The sequence below is a fragment of the Eublepharis macularius genome, chromosome 8, assembly GCF_028583425.1.
Source record: "Eublepharis macularius isolate TG4126 chromosome 8, MPM_Emac_v1.0, whole genome shotgun sequence".
Lineage (NCBI taxonomy): Eukaryota > Metazoa > Chordata > Lepidosauria > Squamata > Eublepharidae > Eublepharis > Eublepharis macularius.
In genome coordinates, this window is record NC_072797.1 from 49,782,386 (window position 1) to 49,796,932 (window position 14,547).

The window sequence follows — 14,547 nt, forward strand, 5'->3', positions numbered from 1 at the left end:
AAGATACTAGACTAAATATGAATTTCAGTCTTGTACTATATTTAAAAGTAAACAGGCCTGAAATTATATCTCAGGGAACTCTACAATATGAAGTACAAAGGAAAATATTTTACTTAACAACAAAATGCATCCTGCATCATGTCAACACACATACAGCAAATTACTTTGTATGATGCAAAGCAATCATATACAATAAGGCTGACAGATGTCATACTTTACTTGGGACATTTTGACAAATATAAATAAATGTTTGGGGTGAAAACATGTTTACTATTTAAACAAAGCTAAAGCATTCATGAGGTAAAGGTCAGAGAATATTTCATTCCCTACTGAGCAAATGGTCAGGAAGCACATTTGTCTCCATTTCCTGTCAAAACAGGAAGAATTCAACTTCTTCCTCTACACAATGACTTTAGTTTTGCTTCCCACCTCCAGGCCTTACTCCCTAAGGACTTTCCAAACGAAACCTTAGAAGATAAATATGATTGCTTCTTTTTTATGCATTTGTTCTCGTTTTTTTTAAAGTTCTCTGATATGACCTGCTCTCTTATTTTTTATTCTTCACACTGAAAAATTAAAAGCCATGCAATCAAAATAATTATTTAGAGCTGGTTTATTCCAAATTATGCTCCATAATATTTAGTAGAATAAACACCCTAACCTGTGGGAACGCACCATTTACAATCAATTTAATACCTCCATTCCAATGGTGTTTTAACTGAAAGAACTACAGTTCCCAGGGTCCCCAGGGGCCAAAGTAGGGTGCAGGGGTCTGGAAGCAGTAGGATTCTTGGCTCCTGTGCACAGGAAAAGCTCTCCCACACTTCCCTGTTATGCTGGAAAATGATGTCATTTTCCAGAGTGACAAACGGCAGGGCACACTGAAGCCCAGGTCAGTAAAAAATGCCCATCTCTAGGGAAACCTTGAGGTGAGGAGAACTTTAAGGTGATCAGAGCAATCATGCTATGATTCTGGACAATATAATGTAAAAATCTCTCTTTTATGTAAGCACAATTATCTGTCAATTTTACTGAAACCAAGTAGATTTGTTTAGAATGGAGGAAGAAATATTGGAACCCTGCTCTGAGGACGAATTAAGATTTATGTTTAAAATTCTATTAATAGGAATTATGAAGAAGAGGACTATTAAGGACTATTAATACGTTTAGTCATATTATTAAGATCCACAGTATAAACTGTATAAACTGCACAATTAAAAATATTATTGAGTCATTTGCATCTTAAGCTCCTGTTTTAGGCAGGAAATGCTTACCAAACCTCAAAAATGCAATGAAAACAATCAGTTATTGAGGAAGGAATCTTAAGGAAAGAATGGTGATTTATTCTGCCAAATTAACAACAAGGGATCGGGGGGGGGATTATAATTTTCAGAGGAAAGGACAGTGACTGTGAAAAGGACAGTGGAAAATGGATAGCTATAAATTGCGATCCAAAGCGTGTATAAGGGGGAGAAGTGGACTTGTAAGATGCAATAAAAAAAGAACGAATATGTACTGAAATCAGAGTGTCTTTATATGAACCAGTCAAGTGAAGGTCAATAGATGTGGGTCCAGGAACACCCAGCCACACAGGCTTGTGTTTGATGTGCATGCCACTGTGTGAGATAATCTCTGTTTATAGTGACTAAACTGATCTATTTCCACAGCTCATGTTAGAAGAAATTGAATCAAGTCTGTCAGTGAACTACAGTTCAACACTTTCTAGTTACCCCTTGAGACCAGAAATGGGAGCATGAAATAGTCACCTACAGGTTTCTCTTTGTGATCAATTCCTATCAAATCTGTGTACAGTAGTTACCTTAAACAGAGACTGTTTGTCCTGTTTATAAAACAGGATGGCAATGATAGCAGCTGATGGCATATTTCATTAGAGGATATGTGGGTGCATGCAACATTGTATATTGCATTTGCATATGCAATAAAAATAGTTCTGAATAAAAAGCTCTATGCCCTTCTTTTCAAATGATGTCACATTAAGCTCCATCTTAGAAGAGGTATTCTTTCCTGTGTGGGAGGGACGGGGAAATGCTTTTTCTAAAATAGCTCCTGTCATTCACAATGGATGTTATTTTTTTTTTAAATCTGCTGTCTGAAAAACTGGAAGTACCTTTTCCACTGATTTATATAATTGATTAATGTTGCATCCTTAATACAGACTCCTGATATTATTCAATCATAATAAATCAACATTGTCCACAATGATATGGGCATAGTTTTGGGAACCAAGTACACAGCAGATCTTTGCTTCTGAGTCAGCTTCTCAGTTCATTGGTTCAGTATTGTAATTAGTCATTTCAGATGGAAGGAGAAATCTCATCCCACTGAACTCCCCAAGCAGGCTTACTTCTTTTTTTGGAGTAATGGTTTTCAAAAAAAGTAAGAACTGCTAGGGATAGAGGGGGAAGGAAGGAAGCATGGTATAGCCCAATCTCGTCAGATCTTGGAAGCTAAACAGGATTGGGCTTGGCTGGTACTTGGATGGGAAGGAAGACGGGCATTGCTCTGCAGAGGAAAGCACTGGCAAATCACCTCTGTTCCTTACTTGCCTAAAGAACTCCTTGCTGGGACTGCCATAAGTCAGTTGCAACTTGACTGCAGGTGCATACATACAGAGGGCTGGAGGACTTTTGAAGGGGAGAATCGTTTGCCATAGCATGATGGTTAAGTGACTGGATTGCAAATCAGCACTCTGCTGGTTCAAATCCCACAACTGTCATGAACTCAATAAGTGGCCTTGAGTAAGACAGTCCTCTCAAGCCCTGCTGTATTACAGCATAATAATAATGCTGACTTTGTTCACTGCCCTGAGTGGGGCACTAATCTGTATAGAAGAGTGGTATATAAGCATCGCTGCTGTTGTTGTTATGAAAACAGGTTTTTTTTACCATACAACACACATGTGTATATAAAAATCAAAAAGAGTCCAGTAGCACCTTTAAGACTAACCAATTTTATTGTAGCATAAGCTTTCGAGAATCAAGTTCTCTTCGTCAGATGCATGATGATTTGCCAGTGTATCATGCATCTGACGAAGAGAACTTGATTCTCGAAAGCTTATGCTACAATAAAATTGGTTAGTCTTAAAGGTGCTACTGGACTCTTTTTGATTTTGCTACTACAGACTAACACGGCTAACTCCCATGTGTATATATAATATATAAAAATCTACAAGTGGGCCATTTAGGGCTGTAGAGTATTTCTGCAAACCTGGGAGTCTTAGATTTATTATCCCAGTATCTGATATGGTTATATAACTATCAATAAAGCAAGGCTTCACTGTTTTTTATCTGATAAAAATGTTATGATTACATGCCAGGTTGGTAAATTCTATGCATTAATTCTTAAGCTACAGGATTTGCATCTCAAAAGTTGTTAAAATTGATCTCTTCTATTAAACTGAATTTTCTTTCTGACTAATCTGTATGCTGGTCTTAGGACCATAATAAACATTAACAAACCTGGGGGTGTTTTTAAAATACTGGGGGATAACTCCCACAAAAAAGTAGTGATGGAGAAAAAGCATGCATGGGAAAACTTAAAGGGAGATAAACTTTGATAATTAAGGAGAGGGAGAAAGCAATTCCTGGATGTGTGAGGGGTAGAAGGGCACAACAAGGATTTGCGCAAGTTGAGGGGAAGAGCCAAATGACTGGTTGGGCTGGGTGTACGGCAAGGAGAAAAATGGTATGTGAAAACATTAAAAAGGGAGCTCAGCTGAAGGAGCAAAGCAATTGGCAGAAGGCATGGGGGGAGAGTCTGGAACCTTGAACAATGGAAAGATGCATTGGGAAGGAGAGGCAGGAGCAGGGAAGGGGAAAGTACCTGCTGACTTTCAGCCACTGCAGTCAGAGGGCCAGGGAGGAAAAAAGGCAGTTAACAAAAGGAAACGAGGGGAGAATGTAGAAAGCAAATGGAGTGAAAAAGTAAGAGGAGAAGGAGGCATCAAGGAGAGGGGAAATCTCTACTTATCTCACACTACTTATAATACAAAATCTTTATTTCCCTTCATGGGATCAAGACAGAACTAAATGGCATCCAACTCCACATCTGCCTACATAGTAGGAATGTAAGAACAGGGAGTATCTATAAGGACTGATCAGGAAGAATCAATTAATGGGCTGGAGAATAAGAACCTTGTTCTGCCTGCCTCCTCTCCCCTGTATTTCATATATTTAAAAAATTCCTAGATATTTGGAGGTGGAGATTGGGGGAGGACAGTTTTTGGAGGGAGGGACCTCAGCAGGAAATAAAAGCCATGGAGTCCACCCTCCAAAGCCGCCATATACTCCAGAGGAACTGATCTCTGTAGTCTGGACATGAATTGCAAATATGGGAGATTTCCAGGCTCCACCTAGAGGTTGGCAACCACATGCTCAAGGTGGAGACCTGCTTTAGGCATGTACTTCCAAGCTCTTGCATTAATGGAAAATGGGAGGCAGCAACTTTAGAACAGAAGATTCCTTCTCTACCAGAGTTATAGCAACAACTACATTAATTTGCTTCTGGAACTTCTTTTTTCCCCTTCTCGTCTACTGTAAATTCTGGAGTAGATTAAGTAAGGACAGTCAAAATTCTGACCTAGATCAAAGAATGTGTTCTTACAGATACCACATGGGGTAACACACTGTTGAGAACCTCATCTTTGACTCCTAATTTATCCATGATTCTAACTTCCAACACATTACAACTATAGCAAGTTTGTGTTACCTTTGTCATGTCTGAGCCCCATCCATGCCAATTTTAATGATCCAAGATTGGGGACATTTGTTTCCTTCAGAACACAGTCGGGTGAGTCACCTGGAATCTCGAATAGAAGGGGCGGCAGCCGAGTGGTATGTGATCCTGCATAACATGGGAGCACCTGAGCTGCATGACTTAAATGCTTTTGTATATGCACTCAAAGCCCAATCTGATGACCTACTAGAAGGGGAGAGAGCTAGAACAAAGCTCAGAACCATCAGACAAGGGTCCAGGACCGTCAGGGAATACGCTGCTGAATTTAGACAACTAGCCACCAAGGTACAGGGCTACCATGAGGAAGTAAAAATTGAACTTTTCCGAAATGGATTAAATGCTGACTTGCTAGATAGAGCATTAATGCAGGATGACCCACAAACCCTATTAGGTTGGATCCAGTTGGCATGTGAGGTTGAAAATAGAACTCAAGTACTAAAACTTGTTAGAATACAACAGCACGCTGGGGTGAGAAGACTGACCACTGCAGACAGGGGCTGTACTGTGCTGGGTCCAAAAGCTCCTATCTCCATGACTGGGAGAGAAGAACGATGGAGACAAGGACTATGCCTCAACTGTGGGGACATGGGACATTTTGCAGCACAATGCCCTGGAAGGGCGGTGCAGGGGGGAAAGAGCCAAAGTGTACCCAAACCCACAGGAGCTCCTAAACCACCGGGTTGGAAACTGGGCCCAAAACATGGGAAGCTGGAGACTGGTTTGGATGCCGATGAGAGTCCCGGAAATACCGAGACACCCACACCAAAAGAAGCCAAAGAGGATTTCACCCCGCTGGCAGGAAATGAGACAGACCTGCCGTGAACAGGTCCCGGCAGCACGTCTCTAAGGAACCCAAACCACCAAAGGTGAGAGAAAGAGGGGCCATACTGTTTATGCCCGTGATGTTACTAAATCCGAAAAAGGGAACTCATGTGAGGGTGCAAGCCTTAATAGATTCTGGATGTTCCCGGGACTTAATATCGCCAGACTTGGTTAATGGATTGGGCTTGGAACTAATAGAACTCAAAACCCTATAGTATTTGAACAAATGGACGGGTCCAATATGCATCCTGCACCCTACAAAATGGCACTTACCCCTACGTGCATGGGAGACCATTGGGAGAATCGAGCATATATAGTCAGCAATGTGGCTAAATATCCCTTGGTACTGGGAAGTCGTTGGCTATGGGACCATGACCCATACATCAAATGGTCCACAGGGATGGTGGTCTTTAAGGGAGATCATTGTGCAAAACATGCATGGACTAAAGTGTGGGGCAGGGAGGCACCCTCCCCATTAGAGACTGTGTTATTAACCACAGAAGCCATTCCCTCCGAATACCGAGATTTAAAGCAAGTGTTTGATGAAAAAGAAGCTGATGAGCTACCCCCTCATAGAGGCATGGACTGTGCTATTGAACTCATTCCAGGGGAATTGTTATCTAAGAGAAAATTGTACTCGATGAGCCCAGCCAAAAGAAAGGAACTGAGAGAGTTCATTGATAAAAACCTGGAGCGGGGATTCATCCAACCTGCTAGCTCCGCCCATGCGGCGCCTGTGTTATTTCGCAAAAAGAAAGATGGGAGGCTAAGACTGTGTACTGATTACTGAGGAATAAATGCTGTATCCATGTCGAATGCATACCCCCTTCCCTTAATTAGAGACTTGCTCAGTGTGGTGGCGCAAGGTAAAATCTTTTCGAAACTGGACTTAAAAGATGCTTATTTCCAAGTGAGGATAAGAGAGGGGGATGAGTGGAAAACCATATTCAACACCCCCTTAGGGCAGTTCAAGCACCTCGTAATGCCTTTTGGCCTACAGGGGGTGGCAGGTGTGTTCATGAACCTAATCAACGAGATGCTGCATGAATACCTGTACAAAGGTGTGGTTGTTTATCTAGATGACGTGTTGATTTATTCTGCTGATAAAGAATCCCATGTGGAATTGGTCAGAAAGGTACTGACCGTTTTAAAGAAAGACAAACTGCCAGTGAAATTGTCTAAATGTGAATTTCATAAAGAGGAGCTGGATTTTTTGGGGTACTGAATCTCCCACCAAGGACTGAAAATGGACCCGACAAAAGTCCAAGCTGTAGTGGAGTGGGAGGCCCCCAAAACAAAAAGACAATTGTAGTCGTTCCCAGGGGTTGCTAACTTTTACAGACCCTTAATAAAGAACTTTGCTCAAATCGCCCTCCCCTTAATAGACTTGTTAAAAACAAAGGAGAAGGAACTGCAAAGGGAAAAGGCGAGTGTCAAACTAAACTGGACAGCAGATTGCCAAGAGGCTTTTGAAAACCTAAAAAACCTGTTTATTTCTGAATCGGTTCTAGAGCACCCTGATGAGAACTGGAAATTTATAGTCCAAGTGGATGTGAGTGACACCACAGCGGGGGAGGGGTGCTCTTGCAACTCAGCGATGAGGGGGAACTGCACCCCTATGCATACATTTCTAAAAAATTCTCTGAGACTGAATGCAATTGGAGCGTATGGGAGAAAGAATCTTTTGCAGTGAAATTAGCACTTACAACCTGGCAGTATTGGCTAGAGGGGGCTAAAGTATCTTTTGAAGTATGGACTGATCACAAAAACTTAGAGGCACTATGCACCCTATGTAAACTGAATGCCAAACAGTTAAGGTGGGCGGAATTCTCTAAATTCCCTGGGCGGGAATTCCTAAGTTCCTTCCCTGGGCAGTTGAACCCAGATAATTGATACAGTTTTCTCACCAGCTCAATTGGAGAGCAGTGATGACACGTAGCCAAGACGCAAAAACGCAAAGCAGCATGAAACCTGATCTCTCAGAATGGGGAGAGAGAATAAAAACTGAGACCGAAAAGGAGGGGGGAAATGTGCCCAAAGCCTAACTGAAACAGGAGGGGGATGGCCACTGGTACAGGGCAGGGGGAAAACTTTACATCCCACTTACTTTAAAGAAAGAAATCTTGCACCAATGCCATGATGTTAAAACCACTGGACATTTTGGATAACTTAAAACTCTACACTTAGTACAAAGACAATTTTGGTGGCCAGCAATGAGAAAAGATGCGTTTCAATACGTATCGTCCTGCTCAGTATGTATAATGGGAAAATCTAGGAAGGGGGAACCTCCTGGACTCTTACAACCTTTAGAAACATGGGCTGTGATTTCAATGGATTTTATTACTGATCTTCCCCCCTCCAAAGGACACACAGTCATATTAGTTGTAGTGGATCTCTTTTCAAAATAGGCTCATTTTATTCCTTGTACTACAATTCCTACAGCGAAGAAACTAGCCAGCCTCTTCCTAAAGCATGTAGTAAAACTGCAGTCGTTTCTAATCAGATACTATCCGACCGAGGTCCACAATTCATTGCCAACTTCTGGCGGAAGCTTCTTAAACTTGTGGGGATCGAACAAGGAATTAGCTCCGCCTACCATCCCGAAAGCGACAGACAATCCGAACACACAAATCAAGTGCTTGAATAGTTTCTAAGATGCTACATTAACTATCAACAAGATGATTGGTTTGATTTTCTTGATTTGGCCGAATATGCATATAACAACTCAGTACATAGCTCAACAGGAGCCACCCCATTTAAAGTAGTACATGGATATGAAGGAAACGCCTTGCCTTTCTCTGCAACCCCAAACTCCCAACAGGTGGGAGACCTGGAGGAATGGTGGACTAATTTAACTTCCCAATGGGGAATCATCCAAAAGACTTTGGACAAAGCAAAAGAGGACTACAAAAAAATTTCTGACAAAAAACGCTCAGAGCAATGGAAACTACAACCAGGAGACTTTGTATACATCTCCACCAAAAACATAAAAGGGGAACAACCTAGCAAAAAACTGGGATGGAGATATCTAGACCATTTTCCTGTAAACAAGTTAATCAATGATGTGACTGTAGAAATTGAACTCCCAAGGAATTTGAAACAAATCCACCCAGTATTCCACTTCAGTCTTCTAAAAAAGGCTCCCCCACCTGATCAGTGGCATCCAGAAAGGGGACCTCCACATCCAATGCTGGTGGATGGACATATTCACTATGAAGTGGAGGAAATCCTACACTCTAAAATTAAACACAACAAACTTTGCTACCTGGTCAGGTCGAAAGTTTGATGAATCTTACTGAGAATGGGTGGAGCAATCCCATATGAATGCCCCCAGACTGATTTCAAACTTCCATAAACGTTATCCTGAACACCTGGCCTTTGAGGAGAGGGGCCATCTTTAGGGAGGAAGAAATGTCATGTCTGTGCCCCATCCATGCCGATTTTAATTATCCTTTTGTTCTGAACCAATGTATCCTGCTGTAACTCGATGTCATTTTACCAATGCCATAGCGATTTCTTTCACAGGCTTCCACAGGTGTTTATCTAATGAACTGCACCAGCTTCCAGTGTTTCTTACCTTGTATGCTACTCCCTCTCAGACTTTGCTATATCTTGTTTTCTAGTGACTCAACTTGATATTACAAATATGTGAAACATTCTCACACAAGAAGAACGCCAAAATCTTGTTTATGATTGGGAGGGGGAAAAAAAGCAGACTTGAATGTTAAAAGAGAAGTCTCTTTCACATGATGTCATTCCTGTCAACTTTTACTCTTGCTGCTTAGATGCTTACCTTGCTTCTGAGTAGCTCTATGGACATATATATGGAAATGATCTGATTTCTGAATAAAAGCCATTTAACCAAGAACCTACGTCTTGCTGCAATGGTCCAGGGATCTGTTTACCATATCCTGTCATCCATAGCCTGACAACATTAAGTCACACATTTGTTCAAAAGCCAGACCTATGCAGTAATCAACCCTGATCTGCTTGGTCCAAGTTAGCCTGATGTTGCCAGATCTCAGACACTAAGCAGGGTTGGCCCTGATTAGTGCTTGGATGGGAGACCACTAAGGAAATCCAAGGTCTCTACTATGCAGAGGCGGGCACTGGCAAATCACCTGTGTTAGGCTCTTGCCTTGAGAATCTTAAGGGACAGCCTTAAGTCTTAAGTCTCTTAAGGGACAGCCTTAAGTCTGCTGTGATTTAGCGGTACCTCACAAACACATTCAGTTGTCATCATTACTGGCATAATTTCAAAACTACTTCTGAGAATTCCAAAAACTGTGTAAGATATTTTTAACACTACTACCTTTTCCCCCGATAGTTTAAATACAACTGAGGTCTTGTGAATCTGTTACTATTTTTTTAAAAAAAAACTAGTCAAACAATTCTAATATTCATAAAGTTAGACAGTGAAAAGGGCTAATATGAGAGCAGTAAGACCCTAAATTTTCAAAGACAGAAAAACTGTTATCTTTTAATTTGGTGATTTTTAAACCAGTATGATGAACAGCAAGATATTGGCATTTCATGGTTAAACAGAAACAGAATGATACTGAAAGAACAGTTGACATCTCTTTTGCTAAAGGATATTATTATTTGTCAAGATTTAGCATAAGCCTGTGAGGCCAGGACAGGTTCCATTTCCAGGCCTGGAAATAAGTCCAAAGTTGTTCTACAGAAATCACTGTAGTCAGATTGTTGGCGTACATTCAGTGCCTAAGATGGACATAATACAAAGTTAATTGTATTTAAGTCCCATTTGATGGTGAGAGTTGAGCATCCCACTGCAATCAACAGGAGGACTCAAAAGTATTTAACACCATCCCATAATAGGGGACATCAATCTTGTTCCTGTGAGCTTCTGAGCTTGTTCAAAACTGAATAGAACTTAATAGAATTCTGTATAGCTGCTTATCTCACCACTTTTAACTATTAATACACAAACCTCAAAATTATAATGTCTAAAATGACAAACTATGCCTATTTGTACAGATCTATGGTTTCTCTAGAGTTGTTTCAAGTGTATTTGAGTGTAAAAGAAACAGTACTGTCCTACAATAGTACAGTTTAACATGTAAGACAAACAAGATGCCAGAAGCAACATTAGGTTATGAAAATGCCATGTTTGCATAAAGTACATGACACCAAGGAAGCAGAAAATTATTATTATTTTTTTTTTAAAGGGGGGAAAGATTTTAAGTGGAGGAGATATTAATAATAATATTACAAGACTATCAGCCAAAATTTCCCCATTGATTTCAAGGAGAATGCTTTCCAACAAAATGAAATGGGAACAAACATAGTTAACTTTGACTGTACAATGCCCATGGGATGCCCCATTCTGGTAAAGAGCAGATTCTACCCTGTGGTGAAAATAACAGTAGAAAGAAACACAAGCTTTCAGAAATACTTTCCTCATTTTGAAAATCTCAAACTCTCTCTAATGAATGACTCATTATTAAAAATGTCAGATTGGTGGCATTCAAAACAAACTTTCAGGGCATAAATGGCATGTTAACATTATGAGTCTTAGAAATTAATGGAAATATTAATCCTTTCCCACAATAAATTAATTTAGGCATACTTTGAAATACAAATGTGTAATGATCACATCTCACTATTTAATCTACATTCCAAGTATAAACAATTAAAACAAATAATATGGTTTGATTTTGCCATAATTTGATCCAGAGCAACAAGACATATATGTAAGTCCGGAATACATTTACTAGAAACATCATTTTTCTACCATGAAGATCCAAGTAACAATTATACTTCATGGAGTTAAGTATGCAACAGAGTTATATATGCATGGATTCTTCTCCCAAGTGGATGTCTGTAACTGCGGGCTACACATGTAGTTTCCAGTATATTTCAAACTGTATATACAGAGCCTAATGTGCGTGGAATCAACATTAGCATTGTATAGAGCAGATGGGACTATGTCGTTCTAGCAGACTTGCCATGCATATGCCATGTGTGAATAATTCATGTGGTTATTAACCACCAGTTGCAAGTCATAAGCAACACCTTGTTTCTTGCAACTAATTCTGGATCAAGGCCTTTAGATCTTAAAGACAAAGCATTAGTTCTGCAATGTAAAAAAAAATAAAAATGAGAAAAATGTGCAATAATTTATCATCATAATATATCACATTTCTAGGTTGTGTGTCAATACATGAAAAATAAATTATAGCACAGACAGAAGCCACTTCTTTAATAGGCAATTAGTTATAACTGTGTACTTTTGTTCATGCTTGTATTTGTGGACTACATTTCTGATTTATAATGTAGTCAATTCTAATTTAAGAGACCAATAACTGAAGCCTTAACCTTAAGGTCCTTAACAACTGATTTCTGCTTATGGTTACAGTATTGGTGTCGGATTTATTATTAGCATTAAAGATTATCTGGTATCCTGAACATTTTATTGTGAAAAATTCTAGTTTTTGACAGATTTGGACACAAGAACCATAGTCAATGCTATTTATTTGATTCACAACGTATAACTATCAGCAATGATAAACTGCAACAGGCATGGCCCCAATCTGAATCCATACAGTTCACATGTACACAGATATAGCTATTCACAAATGATAAAAGGGAGCCTACTCTATAAAAACCTTCCAACTATGAATTTTATCGAGTTCATTGTAACCTCCATCATTAATAATGCTATGTAGTGACCAAGTTGTGAATTTGTACCCATCTTTCAAAAAACTGCACTCAGGCCATACCCACTGTAAACATATTTATGCATGCATGCACACATGTGCACAAACAGATATATATATCTTAAGCATTAGGATCTTGTGTTGTATCAGTGATAGAACATAAATTATGCCAACAAAGGTATATGATGATGATAGAACATAACAAAACACTTGTAAAACATGCAGACTAGGTATCTTGAAACTTCCCAAAGAAAAACAGTTAATATTAAGGTTCATATATCACAAATGTGATGTGATGTCTTCTGGTCTTTATTGATGAGTAACCCAGGTCTATTTTATGCTATGATATGACTTAATACAAAAAGGATAATTTTGCAACTTACCTGCCTATTACGTTCATCCATAATCCTCGTGATCTGAATCTTTTTTCTCCCCATAGTCCCCGTTTTTCTTCTCTCTTTCGTTCCTACACTTATGTATTTTCTTCTCTTTCCTTCCTCTTTCCTGTTTCCTCAAACCAAGACTCCTTCTTCAGCACTTACACGATTCAATTCACAGACCCCTGCATCCGTTCCTGCTAAGTACACAAAATGAATAGTTAGGAGTTACTGAGAAAAAGCAATCAGCCTAATAGAACAATGATACTCCTGATACTATACCAATTGGCCTTAAGTGCAATTTAGTGTGTCAAACAGTTAAAGAAACAACTATCTTAGGAATAAAGTCAATAAGGGTTTAAGCAATAGTAATTTCATTTAAACTGAATTTTTCATAACTGTGATATTTCATCCTAAACACAGTTATTTGGAAGTTAATTTCAAGGGAACATAGAAGCTTATGTATAAAGTGTCAAACTTTTCAAGACACTGCTAAAGCAGCTTATGAGCATGTTCTCAATATTCCCTAAGATGCAAATTTCTCTATTCAGTAATACTTCCTTGGAAAATATGAAAAATTGCCTAAATCAGGGAGTTAATGAACCTTTCTATACCTGTGCAAGCTAAGCAATCAACCTAATTCACTTTTGAAGGAAAACAGAAGAGGCGATAATGTTTCTTATTATGCAAATAGGATAGACCATTATTAAAACACCATTTGATATATGAGAAACATCAACTGAAATTTAAATCCTCTAATCTTATATTTCTTGTTTAAAGAAATATAACTATCAGAGCTAAAATATGTTAAGAGAAAACCAGATTCCATTACATTTCAAATTTTGTTCTATAGACTAAGGGCTTTTGTGTATGTGCCCATCTACAATGAACATGCTAATAAAGAATGGCTGTTAATAAATTCCAGGCAATAGTCCTTACCACTGTGGGAGGAAAAAATTAATCACATTGTGAAAAGTCATAATTGTAAAAGAAAGCTCATAAAACATGACAATATGTTTCTAATACAAAAATGCCATACACCACAAGATTAGCTCTAAACTGCTATACATTATATAAATAACACACTTTCAAGGTTAAAAAAAGTATATCAGTGATCATAAATTACATCTATGTGCTGGCTACATATAAGAAACAAACACCTTCAACTATTATTTTGGAATCTATCATGTCTTCTGTCATCAGCAGGACAGAATGGAAAGATTTCAAGACATAAAAACAATGAGATATTAATGAATATAAATTTAATTCTTGAAAGATTTGGTTTTCTCTAGCACAAAACTATTTCCTAATCCAAATTATGCTGAAATTTTACAATTCAAGTTATGGCCCTTGTTTTCCTTGCTTGCTTCTATCTGGTGCTCTTGTAACCCACCTAATAAATGTACCTAAAGTTATGAAACGCTAAACTGAGGTCCTCTCCAGGAAACCCCTATTATTTGAATGTAATTTAGTGCTACTCAAGTTGAAAAGCTGATTTTTATTCTGATTTTAAGTTCTCTGTAGAAATGTATTTTATTGCTGTTCTTTGACTCGGGATCTCCAAAATAAAATAAAATAAAGGGAATACCGTTCTCTCTCACACATAGCACAGTGAATTCTTAAAGTAAACAAAAATCAGGTAGTGCACTACGGACTCTTAATCTGACATATTTATCACTTTATAACATAATGCCCAAGATAGATAAATGTGCAACATGCATCATTACAACACATTTCAACATTTTTACCCATTTTACACAGTTCACTAACTTTGATACAGTTTTAGTTGACACGTCATCTGATCCCATTCATCTTAAACACAGAACAAGTGCCGATGCTAAACGAAAGGAAGTTATATATTCTAAGACAAACTTGGATATTCTATGAGGCTTGCTGGTGGATAACTTGGCTGT

At 38.8% G+C, this 14,547-nt stretch overlaps 1 protein-coding gene across 10 annotated transcripts in view; it reads right to left on the reverse strand.

Annotated features, from left to right (window-relative positions):
- Positions 1-14,547, reverse strand: part of MEF2C (myocyte enhancer factor 2C) — a 199,391-nt gene that overhangs the window by 103,338 nt on the left and 81,506 nt on the right. For 8 of the 10 annotated variants that reach the window (XM_054986356.1, XM_054986353.1, XM_054986352.1 and 5 more), the window contains one exon: positions 12,641-12,834. In XM_054986356.1, the coding sequence (XP_054842331.1) occupies positions 12,641-12,694 (54 nt within the window). In that variant the 5' untranslated portion in view covers positions 12,695-12,834. The remainder of the gene's footprint in view (positions 1-12,640; positions 12,835-14,547) is intronic. The other 2 variants (XM_054986346.1, XM_054986349.1) reach the window with 1 other exon arrangement.